The sequence below is a fragment of the Pelodiscus sinensis genome, chromosome 7 (assembly GCF_049634645.1).
Source record: "Pelodiscus sinensis isolate JC-2024 chromosome 7, ASM4963464v1, whole genome shotgun sequence".
In the NCBI taxonomy this organism is placed as follows: domain Eukaryota; kingdom Metazoa; phylum Chordata; order Testudines; family Trionychidae; genus Pelodiscus; species Pelodiscus sinensis.
Window position 1 is genome coordinate 14,460,573 of NC_134717.1, and position 16,785 is coordinate 14,477,357.

Below are 16,785 nucleotides of genomic sequence, written 5' to 3' on the forward strand. Positions count from 1 at the left end.
GACAAACCATTGATAATTACACTCTGTGGTCTTTTAAGCAGTTATGCACAAAACAATTTCAGCAAGACCACACTTCCCTAGTTTGCAACATGTAAGTGCATCAAAAGCTTTATTAAAATCAAGCTATCACATCTTGTGGGTCACCCCTACTGGCCAGTGACCCTATCAAGGAAGGAAGTGAGGTCGATTTGGTCTGATTTGTGCTTGACAAATTCATGATGGCCATTCCTTATAATCTTACTTTCCTATTGGTACTTAAAACTTACAACTGATTAATCTTTTCTTCTATTATCTTTCTAGGTACAAAGGTTACGCTGACTGGTCTGTAATTACCATGGTACTCTTAATTCACCTTTGTTCAAATAGGTATCCTGTTTGCTTCTTCCAGTCCTCTGGGCTCTCACATATCTTTCATGAGTTCTTGAAAATAATTGCTAAGGGGTCTGAGATCACTTCAGCTAATTCCTTAAGAACCCCAGGATTAATTCCATCAGACCCTACTGACTTGAACACATTAAATATTCTTTAATCTCTTTTTGCCCTATTCTGTCTTGTGTTCCTTCCCTGTTATTAATATTATTTTAATTACCTGTACAGAAATTAACTTTTCGTGAAGACTGAAACAAAATAGGTATTAAACAGAGTCTTCCTGATGTCATCCATTATTAGATCTCTTTCCCAGCTAAATAGAGGACCTATACTTTCCTTTGTCTTAATTCTAATGTACTTGGAAAACCTCTTCTGATTGCCTTTTACATCTCTTGCTAGTGGTAACTTCATTTTGTACTTCAGCTTTTCTGATTTAGTTCTTACATGTCTATAATACATCCTACAAACTGTCAAACTACTGAACTTGCATTTAATATGGTTAATAGGGAGGAACCCCCTAAATATTCAGATATACTGAGTAATACAATATGTGTTCAATTTTATGTGCAGGTTGATTAAGATGGACATTTCCATTCTTTGTCCCATGTTGGCTGCAAGACACAAAGTCATAAACAGTAATCCCATGGCATCTACAGATTAGTTTTTCTAATTACAAAAGTATCTCACATGATTTAAAATGCAGGACAATGTAGCACTTTAAAGACTAACAAGATGGTTTATTAGATGATGAGCTTTCGTGGGCCAGACCCACTTCCTCAGATCAAATAGTGGAAGTGCTACATTGTCCTGCATTTTGCTTCAGCTACCCCATACTAACACGGCTACATTTCTATCACTATTTCACATGATTTAGAAGGCCATATCATTTGGAATTAGTTTTCAAATATATAGGCAGATATAACTATTTGGCTTAGATTGCAACATTTGTGTATGTATATACAGTATTGAGTTAACATGCAAGTCAAACACTAAACCAAAGAGATAATAGAGTAAGGAAATAGGGAAAGAAAAGAGATTTTTTTTTATCATCCCCTTTTCATTCTCGACTTTATCATGATACATCTTCCAGGCCTTTTCTAATAACATCTGGAAAACAATGCATGAAAAAATAATGTCTTGCTGCATGTACAGTACACAATGTTCTCAGTATTAACACTGCCTTTCTGATGCAGCTCAGGAGCATGGTTGTTACTCAGAGAACTGGCTATGAGTAACTTTCCAAATCCCAGCTCATGTATTGTATTTCAGATTTTACACTCAGGGGGTATGTCTACACTACCCCGCTAGTTCGAACTAGCGGGGTAATGTATGCATACCGAACTTGCTAATGAAGCCCGGGATTTGATTTTCCCGGGCTTCATTAGCATAAAGCCGGCGCCGCCATTTTTAAAAGCTGGCTAGTGCGAACCCCGTGCCGCGCGGCTACACTACGAACTGGAACGAGGAGTACAGATAGTTCGGAATGGCTACGTAGTTCGAACTATCTAGCCCGTGCCGCGTGTAGCCGCGCGGCACTGGGTTCGCACTAGCCGGCTTTTAAAAATGGCGGCACCGGCTTTATGCTAATGAAGCCCGGGAAATTCAAATCCCGGGCTTCATTAGCAAGTTCGGTATGCATACATTACCCCGCTAGTTCGAACTAGCGGGGTAGTGTAGACATACCCCCTGAGTGTAAAATCTGAAATACCTAAACATACCCAGGCATATTTACTGCCCAGATACACTAGTTTGAATGTGAGATCATTAAGCAGTTTACTGATATAACAGGTCACTGTGTATCAAACTGTCTACCTGTCTTGACTGTCTACAACAAATTCCCTTTGTTGTAAGGGAATTAAAGGCCTCTCATCCAACTTACAACCTTCTGCCTTTCTAGTGTCAGTCTCTCCAGCCCTGTTTCCCAAATGCAGAAAGCTTCCTTTAATATGGAATACCATTTACATTACAGCAAATACATCTAGAACACATCTCTTTCCTCCTCTTCCTCTATTTTTAAGCTAAGCAGACAGAAGAAATTAATCACTGTCAATGGAAATGAACTCAGCAGAACATCAGAAGTAAAATTTATCCTTTGAATTTTCCTTTTGAGGAACAGTGCAAAGTCAATAGTTTTGTTTGGAAAGCAACCAACATTTTATTTATACCATGACTGTATTGTAATATAAAACTGAAGTGTTCTCATCAGCAGTGTAGGAAGATTGCTAGTCTTTATGGAAGGCCTTTATATCTGTGCTGTATCAAAGAAAATACTGTAGTACCGATGTTTACTCTTGCCACACAAAACCAGTGCTGCTGTGGAAACTAAATTCAACAGTGTGAAGTTAAGGGAGTTTACCCTACCACACTCCTCTGGTCAGGGATAGCACTGCAGTTAAGTCTCACCACTATGCCCTCCACTCAGAGTATAAACAGCACAGCAGTTTTGAGTGTTAAAAGTCACCCTCCCCAAAGGTCTCATATTTATAAGAAAAATGTTACACAGACATACAGAGCACCTTCCTATCTAAACTTCCCAGTTGAGGAAATTTACCTGTCTTGAGTGCAAGATATAATTCTGTCCAGGTGCTTTATCTGCTCACTCTCACTTCATCACGGAAAAACAAAAAAGCAGTCACGTAGCACTTTAAAGACTAACAAAACAGTTTATTAGGTGATGAGCTTTTGTGGATCTGCCCCATGAAAGCTCATCACCTACTAAACTATTTTGTTAGTCTTTGAATTGCTACATGACTGCTTCTTTGTTTGACCAAGATCAGACTAACACAACTACCTCTTTGTGGCTATTCATCATAGAGATCTTTTAAAAGTAGCTCCAAATACTAGCTCTTCTGGATTGTCTGTTCACCATGACTTTTCCTCTCCTGTTAGAATCTCCTTCCCTTCCTGAAGCACTTCTTCCAGGCTGCTTACCTATAAGCTTGCCTTCTACGTCACCAAGAATTCTTATACTAGGAGCACAGTTTCTGTTTGACTCAAGGTCCCTGGGCACTTCCCTGCTCTAGACCTGCTTTTTCTCAGGAGTATCCTCTAACTTGTATACTTTCATCATGCCTAGGTGCCCTCCTGCCTAATTAACTGACTCCTAGTTACTCTGTGAATTAACTATCTTAAACTGTATCACTCTTCCTTGTGGAGGGTTTCAGAGATAGGCTGGGCCTCTGACAAGCAGCAAAGCTACAGCTGATACTGCAGCAAGTTATTTGGCAAAATCATGTTCTAGCAGACTAAGGGCACGTCTACACAGCAAGGCTAAAGCTGAAATAAGCTACAAAACGTGAGCTACTTCAATTGCATAGTTTAAGTTGAAATAGTTTATTTCGGCTTTTGGCACACAGAAGGAAATTTCTCGAAGAGCACTCTTCCTCCGACTTTCTTTACTCCTCGTACATTGAGGGTTACAGGAGTCGGAGTAACAAGTCCTCCAGCTTAACATTATTTCAATACCATGCTTGTAGTGTAGACACGAACTATGTTATTTCGGAATTACTGATGTTATTCCAAAATAATGCTGCTGTGCACACATAACCTAAATGATGGACAACTTCATTTCTTTACCCGGTCAAAAAATTTCTGATGAAACATTTTATTTGATGCAAAATTGGGTTTTTGATTAAATGGATTGTCTTGAAAGTAAGGGTTTGCTTTCTACAGAAAATTCTGACTTTGTAGAAATACTGAAATCCTCAACTTCCTATATTTTCTAGCCAAAAACTGAAAATGTTTATTTTTTTGTAGAACACTGAAAACGTTTTTGTTGAGAACCAAAAGCTTTCGATGTTTTGCTGAAAATGTTTGTTTTTCAATGAAGAATTGAATTTTTTCATGTCAGAGAAAAAAACATTTTCAACTCATTTCTCATTGGTCTCAGTGGTAGCTGGCTCACCACCTGCTAGAACATGCGCCAAATTCATTAACGGTTCATTTGGGCAACCTCTATCATGAAAGTATTTCTCTACTCATATGAGTTTCCTACTGAAGTCAGAGGTATTCCGGAAAAGCTCTGCCATGTCCAAGAAACGTGTCTGCTTTTTTGAAACAGTTTCTGAAAAGGCGGATGCATTCTTTTGTCATCCCTGTATTCCTCATTTTATGAGGAATAAGGGATGTTCTCAAAGAGGAGGTTTTTCTGAAATATGGCCCCATATAGATGGGCCAAATTTTGGAAAAACCTCTTCTGAAAAACAAGTGGAAAAAGATACACAAATTGAGGTTCATAATTTATGCATCTTTTTCCAACTTTTCTTTGTAGTCTAGACGTAGCCAAAGTTCACAGCAATGTGAGTCAGGGGCTATACCGCTGAGTGCTCTCCATATAATTTAATTTACAAAGATGCTGGCATCATATTAAAACATTAAATTAAAAATATTAAATGTTTGGTTTTTAGCATAAATTCAAAAACACACTTTGTCCTCCTCTCACTCTTACTGTCACTTGCTTCATTAGGATCACGATTTCAAAGGGAGGATGAAAAAGAGCTTTAATATTTCAGCATGTGATTCTAAGTTATTATTTGCATGAAAAGCAAAAGACTCTGAAAAATAAGAATTAAAATAGCACATTTATTTAGCAGCTTACTTCATTACCATTAATTGCCATATATACTCGAACATAAGCCTGTTTAGAAATCGACTACCCAAACTTACAGAGAAAAAATGGCAAAAAGTCACTGACCTTTTCATAAGATGATGTCTGGGAGCTTTGGCCAGTGACTTTTTACAATTTTTTCTCTGTATGTTTGGGGTCAGGTCCCAGACTGCTGAGTCTCTGCTTTTTAAATGCAGTAAGAACTACCAGGCTCCTCCTACATTCAAAAGGCTGAGTGGCAGTGGGCAGAAGGGGGAGATGGGACTGCTGAGTCCTGGCTCGCGGCAGGTCCCCTGCTGCCGTTCTGCCTTTTTAGAACCCATTTAAAAACCAACTCCTACTCTTCACAGCAGGATTTTTTTCCAAAATAAGTTGGCGTATGAATGAATAAGCCCCCACTTGAATCATTAACTTTGAAAGGGTCTCTCTTCCTTCCCACACCTGAAGCATTTTTGCCAATAGGGTTTGTTAAGACTCTATAAATACTAATTATGATTAAATAAAATTCTTAAGCAAATCTTTACCAAAAGATGAGTTTTCCAAATTGTATGTTAAGTGTACTTTGAACCTTGGATTATTTGTTAGAGTAATTTAAGATTTCAACAATCAGAACACCAAATCAGCAACAAGTAAGAACATAGTTAACTGTAAGTATATGAACAGTCCCCCTGACTTCTCATTGGTAAAGTCAGGAACAGGCTTCAGGATCATAACTGAAAATAGATACAATTTCAGTAGACTTGACTGAAATGGTGCTTTGTATTGTGTAGAAAAAATGCTTTTAGCAGTCACAGTGAGAGCTCAAATCCTGTGGAGAAAGGAAATTATAAAGAATCTCTCACATTAATACAATGACACAAAGAATAATTGACAGACCTACGAGTTTTGTACCATGGCAGCAGATAGATGCAAATCACTGTCAGGCAGGAAGAAAAAATAAACTTGCATGCATTACATCAAGGACAAACCCAGGTGAACAGAGCAGAGAGGCAGTTGGCTTTGAAAGTGCTAGAAAGGTCCATGAAAATAGAATGAGCTGTTTGGGTTTTGTTTTTAAAGTAAAATCTCAGGCATATTGGGCCTATTCACATTGGGAACCCTCTTACATCTTGATGATTGAGAGGGCAATTTTTTTCAGTTTTCTAATATTTAGAATATTTTCTAAATATTCAAAGAGACAAAGCTGAATACAGAATTACTATACAGGCAAGAAATTGTTCTCTCTTCACACAAGATAATGGATTTTTTATTACTGATGACTTGAATTACCTTTAAGCAAAACAACAGCTCCTCTCCAATCATAGCATTTGATAATCTGGATTTTGCTAAGAGCATCCTTTCTGATAGAAAATTATTAAGTTTCTTCAAAACAGTCACTTTTACTTTCTGAATACCAAACTATTTTCTTTATTTCTGGTATTTTAATGTATATATTTGTTTATGTGTTCATAGTTAAATGTACCTTTATTTTTATGATCTTTTCTGAATATATAGCTCAAGATCTCTTCAAAACCACTTACTATCATGAGAATAATGACCTTATCAATGTAATCAATAGCATAAATATCTATAATAAGCCCAAAGAAAAATCTAGCATATATTTACCAATACAGAAAAAAAAAGTCACAAAAAATAAGCTGACTCCGGAATCCAACGCAAAAAGATGCTTTTGTGTGCTTTGGATAAAATGTGTTAGATATCTACATATTTGTATATAGATAAAATATATTAGACTCTATCAAATAGCTGTTAAATTAAACAATTTCCAAATGCATCCAAGAGGGAGCTAAGAGGAAACCAATGTAATAACTAATTGGAAGAACAGTCCAAATCTACAGAGGCATGGCAGAAAAAAGGTTATACCATTCAGATAGAACTGATAATACTCTAGAAGCCATAGGCTGAATTGTGAAAGGGATGTAGGCTTGTCTACATGGATCAGTAATGTGCACTACAGTGTTATTTCTAAAGCACATTAAGATGTTGCTCAGTAACTGGTATGCGTAGACCCTATGTCATGACTGAGGCTTGGAGCATGTGTCAGGTGTTGAAGCAAGTGTCAGAGCCAGAATAAGAGATTGATGTTGAAGACCAGGAGCAGGGATCCTTGGCAAGAACCAAGAATGGGTCAGGAAAGCAGAAATAAGACAAGAGAGCAAGACTCAGGAGTCATGTGAGAAGGCAGAATCCAGCAAAGCAACCAGTCCTGAATTCACCCAGTTGCATAGACTATTTCCTGTGCTGCCTTCTGTCTTAAATAAAGCAGCTAGACCAAGTGAATGGCTATATGATATTAATGCACATTAATTTATCAGATAAAAGTTTACTTCCCCCTAATTGTTTGCAAACTTTTTCAAGTTTACCACAAAACTGTCACAACTTAAACAAGAGCTGTTCCTCTGAGCTCTTACCCTTGTCTGTATAAAATAATGTACTCTAGGTAAATAACAAGAAACTGAAATAACTCACAACTAAAGAAGCAGCCACTGCAGCAACTTCAAAACAATGGCAAGTTGATCCAATTATCTCACTGCTGATAAAAACCTAACCTTGGCATTCTGCACTAGCAGCATGTGGCATGCTAATCCCTTAAGCAATCCTAGAAATAGTAAACATCACTATCTGAGCCTCCCTGTATTATTTTCACAAGGTCGTGGGGTGGTACTGAAAGTATGAATTCACTGTGGCCACATTCTTTAGTACAATAAGCTATTCCTAGCCTAGTATACAATTCCTCGGTTGGACAATGTTTCTTCCCTATTTGAAGCCTCTACTGACTTCCATTCCCTTGCTGACTGAAACTTTAGATTCTTACACGGCTTATGTTATTTTTATCTTGTACAGAACCAAGTGCATTGCTGGTAGTTAAATAACAAAAAGAACAGCAACATGTTAACATACCTCATGGCCAGTTCATACAGAACAGATACTCTTGGATCATCTAACTCCCACATTTCACTTTGATTTAACCCTGATTCTTTGGCTTACTCACAGTCAAGCACAGGTTTGTGGTAAGCACACGCCTATTGTTGTTCTTGCATGCTACCTGGCTGATCATGGACATGCATTAATGCATGTTGTGTATTGCATCTGGATGGATGATGAACCTCTTAGAATTGAAGGCCATAAACACCTCCCTACTAGTCTAGCTCCTGTTCAATGGATGCAGGTTTGTGTAGACTGCTGGGTCTTGTGTGTGATTTTTGGTCTACATATGTTTGTAACATTGTTCCTCACCATTTTTCAGTGTGTATCCCTGTTGATAGTGGGTAATTTGCAGCTATAGTGATTCTGCATGGCTATGGGGGGGCAATGAGTCATCATGATGTGGGGTTTTTCATATGCATTCTTTTATTCAGTATGAATTAGTATGTAGAGCAGGTGGATCTTTTAATATATAGAGAGACACTGGGATGCCTTATCAATGGCATATTTGGCAACCCGAGTCTCCACCATTTGCATTAATTGGTTATGTGAATACAAACACATTTTGTGTGGCTACTACTAATAGCAGCAGCTCTGCATCACAAGCAGATATTTGGCTGTACTCTGTTTATCTGTTATTTCTGGTACCTGCTTTTCATGACATCTTTGGTCTGGCAGCCCACTGATACAGTGCCCCTGATGCTGGCACAAAGAAAAATGCTAATAACTGGAATCACCATGTACCACATGGCTTTAATAGGACAGACTCCCCTATAATTTGCTCTACTAAATTATCTGGGTCCACCTTCCTCCACTAAAGAGGAAGCTCTTACTGCTCACAGCAGCAACAACAGTTTATGCACACATGCTCCTCCTCCTTTTTATATTGTCTAGGGATGCCTGGGGAGCAGGTAGGTATGGGACAGTTATGGCATCGCCTTTTCTTTTTTGGGTATGCACCATTTTTGTGCCTTCTCCCAGCATGCCTAGCTGCAAAACTAATTTCTTTCTTGTTGAAAAGCATTGAAATGTTTTGCTAATGTGGCTTTGCAGCTGGGAAATAATACTTGGTGCAATTTGGGCAGCATACAGGATGTTTTTCTTCTCTTCTAATTCTGCAGACCATATGGTAGCATAAAGGCCACAGTACTGAAGACATTTAGAAAGCACATTCACTTTGTAATGGACATTATCTGAGGTGGTTAATGTAATCTTTATTGCATTATAAAATATGGCCAATATTTTCAAACTTGGGTGATTAAAGTTAGGCATCTAAAACTATGTTTAGGCACTTACATAAGTGGCCTAATTCTCAGAGGTGCAGAAACTCATATGGCTCCCAAAGAAGCCTATTTGGGAGCCATGTTTGAAAATGTTGGTCCTTTTTTCAGCGACAAGCTAAGCAAAATATATTTTGTGTTGTTTCTTTTCAACTCTCAATTTTTAAATGTGCCACTCTCTTTTTGATATATTTTAATAACACACAACATTGATTTATAGTTGTTGTCATCTACAGGTTTTTTGGTTGTGCTTTAACACATTAACCTTCTGTACAGTGCAGCTCTGGAAATCTCCTTTGCATTGCACTTAAAAAAGCCCCACAATCTTAATTCCTTGCAAGTTTTAGACACACATTACCTCCCTGCCAAGCATGTGCATAGTGCCGTGCTTAGTAAATAATTTATGTATTTGTTATCGTCAGTCTTGTCACTATGCAATGGTTAATGATGAATTAGTGTGGTTAATTATTAAAGAATGCCAAGCATGTTCCAGATGAATGTAATTACTGTTGGCGTCGCACCCCGCTGTGCTTAATGCAATGGATCCCAACCAGAGGCACAGTCTCCATTCCCACCATATTGATTAATGACACAAACAACAGGTTATTCTCACCAAGTGGGCAATTTATAACGACCCTGCATGTAGAATTCTCACTGAAGGGCTGCAGGCTCAAGACTTTTGGATAATTGAGAGACTAGGACTGTGTGATTTCTCCATTCTGAGAATTAAGTTTTCCGTAATCCCCTTAAACTTTCCACCTTTATGCAGCCAGTCACATAAGAGACCCAAAAATATAAACATCAATGCTATTTTTTGAATCGGGGTTTTATTTCTTTGCTTACTTCATGGGATTTTGTAAATTTAATACTTATTTATAAAACTCATTAAGATTCTTCGATGAAAGGAAATACAGAAGTGCAAAGTTTTGTTGTTATTACGGATTTCAACTGACATTTACAATAATTTTCACACAGAAACTGAAACCAACACATTTTTCATCTTGTTTGTGAGATCCATTCTGGATGCCAAACGTGTTATATTTACCCAAGATTTTCACAAATTTTGCACCTGAAATTTTTGTTTCCATCTGCAACTCCAGTTCTCTCATAGTGCCTGGCAAAAAGACTGTGATTAAACAAATTATTTAAGTAAGTTACTTTACCTTTAAAAACATACTTAAGTTCACCCATATGCACATATTTAAGAGATTGGCTGAATAGGAAACATATATATATGAATCAGGGCCAAAACCAATAATAAGACAAGAAACCAATAATAAGACAAGACCTTGCAGACTTTGAAATCCTAAAACTGAATAAATCTCTAATAACAGAAACTTCTCTTTATGGTATGGGGTTTTGGTTTCTTTCTTTTTTCTTTTTTCTTTTTTTTTGGTCAATAGTCTGTCTGGACGAGAGTGTTAACACAATATATTACAATGCTATTTTAAACATAGCATTTTAAATGACTGTTCTTACCAGTTGCTCTCCTTGTACGCCCCATGCCGCATACTGTAAAACTGAATCCTCTACTTCTGGAGGGTTTAACTCCCAAACTTCCCTTGAAAAAAATGTAAACATTTTTACTTGCACACATTAACATCACTGCATTTTTTTATATATTGAAACTTAATCATATTGCATTGAAAAAAAATCTTACCTTGTATGTATGTTATAAATCACATATGAAGCTGTATAAGAATAATGAAAAACCTGTAACAAGAAAGATGGTAGAGAAAGAGAGCTATAAGTAGTGGGCCTATGTATGAAGAATATATTGTATTTCCAATATTTATGGTCTTCTGATATGTCCATACATTTGTTTTCTTTTTACCTACTTTAAAATTTGTGTCAGTATTAATCAAAATTAATATGTTCGATATATGTTTTGAATGCAGTATGAAGGACAAGTGTTCAGGGTATGCTCCACTATTCTAAATGTATGGTATGGTTAGTTAATTTTATCAGTCATTGAATCTGTAAAAAAATTGGGCAAACCTTTCCCAACTGCAAAATATTTCCCTTCTCTATGAAACAATAGGTACCAAGAAGAAAAACATGATTTTCTTGCAAATTTACATCAATTTATAGTCAATACAAGGCTTATTTCTGGACCTTCTCTATGAATTCTTTAACTTTTAGTGGGCTATATATATGTATCAAAGGACAGCCACAGAGTAGCGCATCATAGATGGTCACACACAGCTTATTTAGTTGGGAATGAAATAAAAGCATGGAGAACAAACAACTACTGAATAATACTCCTACAAAAGTATTAATTTAGGCTAAATTAACTAATTCCTAAAGAGAGAAATTTTGTGTTTTGCAACAAAGAATACTGGAGGGTTGAAAATTAAGAAGGTTTACAGGAAGATTACGGGATTAGAGAGGAATAGCATTACATAATGAGATTCAACAAAACTTTTTTAACTGCATACCCAGACTGCAAACATACTATTAAAAAAAAAGGACCTACTGCAAAATAAGAAAACTGGTTGGTAAACCTCTACGTAGCTACACTGATATATCTGAGAATTATATCATGTTACTATGCATTGGTTAACTACAATCTGTTAAACCTCATAAGAAAAAAAAATCCTCAGCTAGACAGTGAGAAAGAAACACAAAGGGTTTTGCCTACCTGAAAAAAGACACACTACACTTAAGTAACTAGATAAACAAATGAAACCAAGCCCAAGAAGATGGTTGAAACACTAATAACGTGTATATAGTCTATACCACTAAGGGTATGTCTACACTACAAAGTTGGATGTTAGTTCGAATTAACTTTCATAGGCGCTACACTAGCGCTCCGCTAGTTCGAACTTAATTCGAACTAGCGGAGCGCTTAGTTCGAACTACGTAAACCTCATTGCACGAGGACTAAGCCTAGTTCGAATTAAGGGCTGTGTAGCTCCTTAATTCGAACTAGTGGGAGGCTAACCCTCCCCAGCTTTCCCTGGTGGCCACTCTGGGCACCACCAGGGAAACTCGTATGCCCCCCTCCTGGCCCTGGAGCCCTTAAAGGGGCACGGGCTGGCTACGGTGCCCGTGCCAGGTGCAAGCCTGCCAGCACCCAGCCAGCAGACCCTGCACCTGGCACGCCATGAGCCAGCCACTCGATGCCCCCCAGCCCTCCGCCTCTTCCCGGGACCAGGCTGGCGGCTCCCGGGAGCCTGCCCAGGACCGCAAGAGGCGGGCACCCGCCTGGTCTAGTGCAGACAACGTGGACCTCGTCCACGAACTCCGCACTAGGCACAGGAAAGTGGCCGTCTCAGGCAGGATAGCTGCCAGCCTGGCCACCCAGGAGCAGGTTTGCATGAAAATCAGGGTGGTCCACTGAGACCCCCGACCCTGAGCCCTGAGCTTAGAATGGCCGTACTGGGTCAGACCAAAGGTCCATCTAGTCCAGTAGCCTGTCTGCCAACAGCAGCCAACCCTAGGTACCCTGGAGGGGATGGACCAAAGACAGTGACCAAGCCGTTTGTCTCGTGCCATCCATCTCCAGCCTTCCACAAACTTTGGGCAGGGACACCATTTCTACTCCCTGACTAATACCACTCCATGGACCCAACCTCTATGACTTGATCCAACTTCTCTTTAAACTCTGTTCTAGTTCTAGCCTTCACAGCCTCCTGCAGCAAGGAGTTCCACAGGTTGACTCTTTGCTTTGTGAAGAACAACTTTCTGTTACTAGTTTGAAGCCTGTTACCCATTCCTTTCCTTTGGTGTCCTCTAGTCCTTCTATTATGGGAACTAATGGAGAACTTTTCTTTATGCACCCTCTCCACCCCACTCGTGCTTTTATAGACCTCTATCATATCCCCCCTCCGTTTCCTCTTCTCTAAGCTGAAAAGTCCCAGTCTCTTTAGCCTCTCTTCATATGGGACCTGTTCCAAATCCCTGATCATTCTAGTTGCCCTCCCCTCTCCCAGCCTCTCTCTTCCCCTCACCCACCTCTTTTTCCCAGTCTCCCCCAGTTTTGTCCAATAAAGAGAGATTCTATTTTTGAACACACGTTTTCTTTATTTTGTACATCAGGAAGGGGGGCTAGGGAAGGGTAAGTGGAAGGAGGTGAGGGAGAAATGGGATATGCGGCCCCGATGGGGAGGACTGGGCTGGCTCTGCGGGCTTCTCGGAGTGGAAGCTCTCCTGTAGCCCCCCGATTGCCCCCTCCCCCCGGATGGCAGCCTGTGCCAAGTGCAGCCGGGGTGATGGCCGAGTGCTGTGATGTTCCGCGTGTGGGCCCTCAGGGCACTCCAAGCCAGGATTGCTTTGCAAGTGGGGAACTGTGAGAACTGTCTGTCCGGGGTGGGGGTCGGGTCCCTTTAAGCACAGCCCTTGGCTAGCCTGAGACAGCAGCTCCACGCTCTAAGTCCTCATCTGCTGCCTTGCCTGCACTGCTTCCGGCCATCCTTAACCTCTGTTCAGGGTCCACTCTGTGTGGACATGCTAGTTTGAATTAGCAAAACGCTAATTAGAACTAGTTTTTAAGTTTAGCTGCGCTAATTCAAATTAGCTTAGTTCGAATTAGCGCTGTAGTGTAGACATACCCTAAGATACTTGCATGCAGTTGACAATGAATGAACAACTTGGGTTTATATTGCAATGAAAATTAACAGGAAAACATGTTAGTAGGAAACTCAGCCATGAACTCCTCCTGCTTCACAATTAACATTTGACAGGTGTGAAATAACAATACTAGTTTACAATTTTAGGAACTGAAGTAGATGTCAACTGTGCTCTCTGCAAGGCTAAATCAGGGCCACCCGATTTAAAACTCCTGTGGGGAGTTGGTGGATTTCAATTCATAAACTGTAGAGAGTGACTTAACTTTTTAGTAACTCTTTTCCATACTGTGAAATAGAAATAATGAGATCTACCCACGCTTGTGAAGTGCTTTGAGATCTGCAGATGGAAAGTGTTGTATAATCACTAAATCTAATCATAATAAAATGATGCTGATCCAAAGGGAACATGAGAGAAAGGTCCACCTGAAAATGTGAGTATCATTAAGGGAGACATCGCCCTCAAAACGTAATGTGCTAACACAACTGGGATATTGTTATGCCTCTCAGCATACTGAATTTTAAAAATAAAAGAGGAATATTATTAAAAATGATTTGTCTTAGGAAGTACTCAAATCCCTAACAGGTATTACCCCAAATGAATTAACAGAGAGATTGCTCTCATTGCGAGTACAATACTTTCAAACTTTGTTTTTCCTGGGCATCTTCAAATCCAACAGAGAATTTATTAAAGAATCCAAAAGAGTCACTGTTCCTCTTATGGAAACAGGTTCCTATCTCCACTCAAATAATTAAGCAATTAAATATTAGGGCCCTTCTCTTTCCCCAAGAAAACTACAAAAATCTCTTTCCCTGACATCAACATACGACAGTTAAGGCTATTTATCAAGCATTAGTGAAAAATTAAAACCCAGAAAAATTGTTCAAACCCTTAACAATTTCAGCCTTTCCTTCTTACTTTCTTGGGATTCTGGATGCAGCTACATTATGAGTAAATAATATAAACTGGTACTTCATGGAAAGCTTTAAAGACATTCTATTTGGAAGCAAATGTACAAACTGTTCCATATTTTCACCATATTCTTCATTATTAAGGATAACTGTGTAGAAATGGAACTGTTGCCATTTCGGGCCTAGTTCTGTCATCTTTCTTGACCTGGACAAATGAGGGTTATCAATTTTGGTTTAAAATATTCCTAGAGGTTTTCTCACATAACATAATATTTAATTAAACATCAGGGCAATCCTGGAGAGTTGGCAACCCTGCGGAGTTGCCAACCTTAGGACAAACATCCAGACTCTATGAATAATCCCACAGAAAATAAGCAATCTACCAGTTTTAATGTCTGGAGGGTCTGTAACACCAGTAGGATAATATGGAATAAGAGCTGAGGAATTTTTAACAAACAAGCACTGTTTTTATGAAAACTAAACAAAAGAAAGGAAAGAGAGCATTGAAAAACATTAGTTATATAAATAGGCATGAGTAACACTTTAGAATACATGAAAGGAATTTACAGATTTTAATTATGTAACCTTTATGTTAAGCATATTTTATTTAATTTACAACAGCAATGTATATTTTCTCAATAAGTAACAAACTGTTAAGTATAGTACTGTATGTTTGAGGAAGAAATTTGAATGTCATGTCATTTTTCAGTTTATCAAACTATTATTACACACAAAGTGAATTATATTTTATTTTCCATTTAATTCCCTCCCCTTTTTAATACTTAAAAATATCAATCTAAATAATTATTAGTCTTCTGTTGAAAGTATCCATGTCTCCAGAATGATTCTTACAATGTTATGACACTGACATTACGTTATCTACAAATCAATTTTACGTAAGAACATAAGAACGGTCATACTGGGTCAGAAGAAAGGTCCATCTAGCCCAATATCCTGTCTTATAGTGGCCAATGTCAGAGACCCCAGAGAGAGTAAACAGAAACAGGTAATCATCAAGTTATCCCTCTACTGTCATCCATTTCCAGCCCCTGACAAACAGAGGCTAGAGACACCATTTCTATCCGTATTGGCTAATAAGTATTGATGGGCCTAACCTCCATGAATTTATCTAGTTGTTTCTTGAACCCCAGAATCATAGAACACTAGAATTTGAATGGACCTTGAGAGGTCATCGAATCCAGTTCCCTGCCCTCATGGCAGGACCAAGCATGGTCTAGACTATCCCTGATAGATGTCTGTCTAACCTGCTCTTGAATATCTCCAGACATGGAGATTCTGCAACCTCCCTAGGCAATTTATTTCGGTGTTTAAACAATCTGACAGTTAGGTAGTTTTTCCTAATGTCTAACCTAAACTTCCCTTGCTGCAGTTTAAGCCCATTGCTTCTTGTCCTATTATCAGAGACCAAGGAGAACAATTTTTCTCTCTCCTTTTTTGACACCCTTTTAGATACTTGAAAACCGCTATAATGTCCCCTCAGTCTTTTCCTTTCCAAACTAAACAAGCCCAATTCTTTCAGTCTTCCCGCATAGCTCATGTTCTCTAGAACTTTTTCATTCTTGTGGCTCTTCTCTGGACCTTCTCCAATTTTGCCACATCTTTCCTGAAATGTGGTGCCCAGAACTGGACACAATACTTCAATTTAGGCTTATGATTTCTTGTGTCTTGCCCACAACACTCCTGTTAATGCATCCCAGAATCATGTTTGCTTTTTTTGCAACAGTGTCACAGTGTTGATTCATATTTAGCCTGTGGTCCACTATGACCCCTAAATCCCTTTCTGCAGTACTCCTTCCTAGACAGTCGCTTCTCATTCTGTATGTGTGAAACTGATTATTCCTTCCTAAGTGGAGCACTTTGCATTTGTCCATATTAAATAAACATCATCCTATTTACCTCAGACTATTTCTCCAGTTTTTCCAGATCATTTTGAATTATGACCCTATCCTCTAAAGCAGTTGCTACCCCTCCCAGCTTGGTATTATCTGCAAGCTTAATAATCATACTCTCTATGCCAATATCTAAATAATTGATGAAGACATTAAACAGAACCGGTCCTAAACGGACTCCTGAAGAACACAACTTGTTATTCCCCTTCAGCATA

General features: G+C 38.7%; 1 protein-coding gene across 3 annotated transcripts in view; it reads right to left on the reverse strand.

Annotated features, from left to right (window-relative positions):
* The window catches only part of DPP10 (dipeptidyl peptidase like 10), a 460,866-nt gene that overhangs the window by 92,726 nt on the left and 351,355 nt on the right, over positions 1-16,785 (reverse strand). For all 3 annotated transcript variants that reach the window (XM_075933252.1, XM_075933254.1, XM_075933251.1), the window contains 2 exons: positions 10,841-10,893; positions 10,660-10,741 (listed from right to left, as the gene is read on the reverse strand). In XM_075933252.1, coding sequence (XP_075789367.1) covers positions 10,660-10,741; positions 10,841-10,893 — 135 coding nt within the window. The remainder of the gene's footprint in view (positions 1-10,659; positions 10,742-10,840; positions 10,894-16,785) is intronic.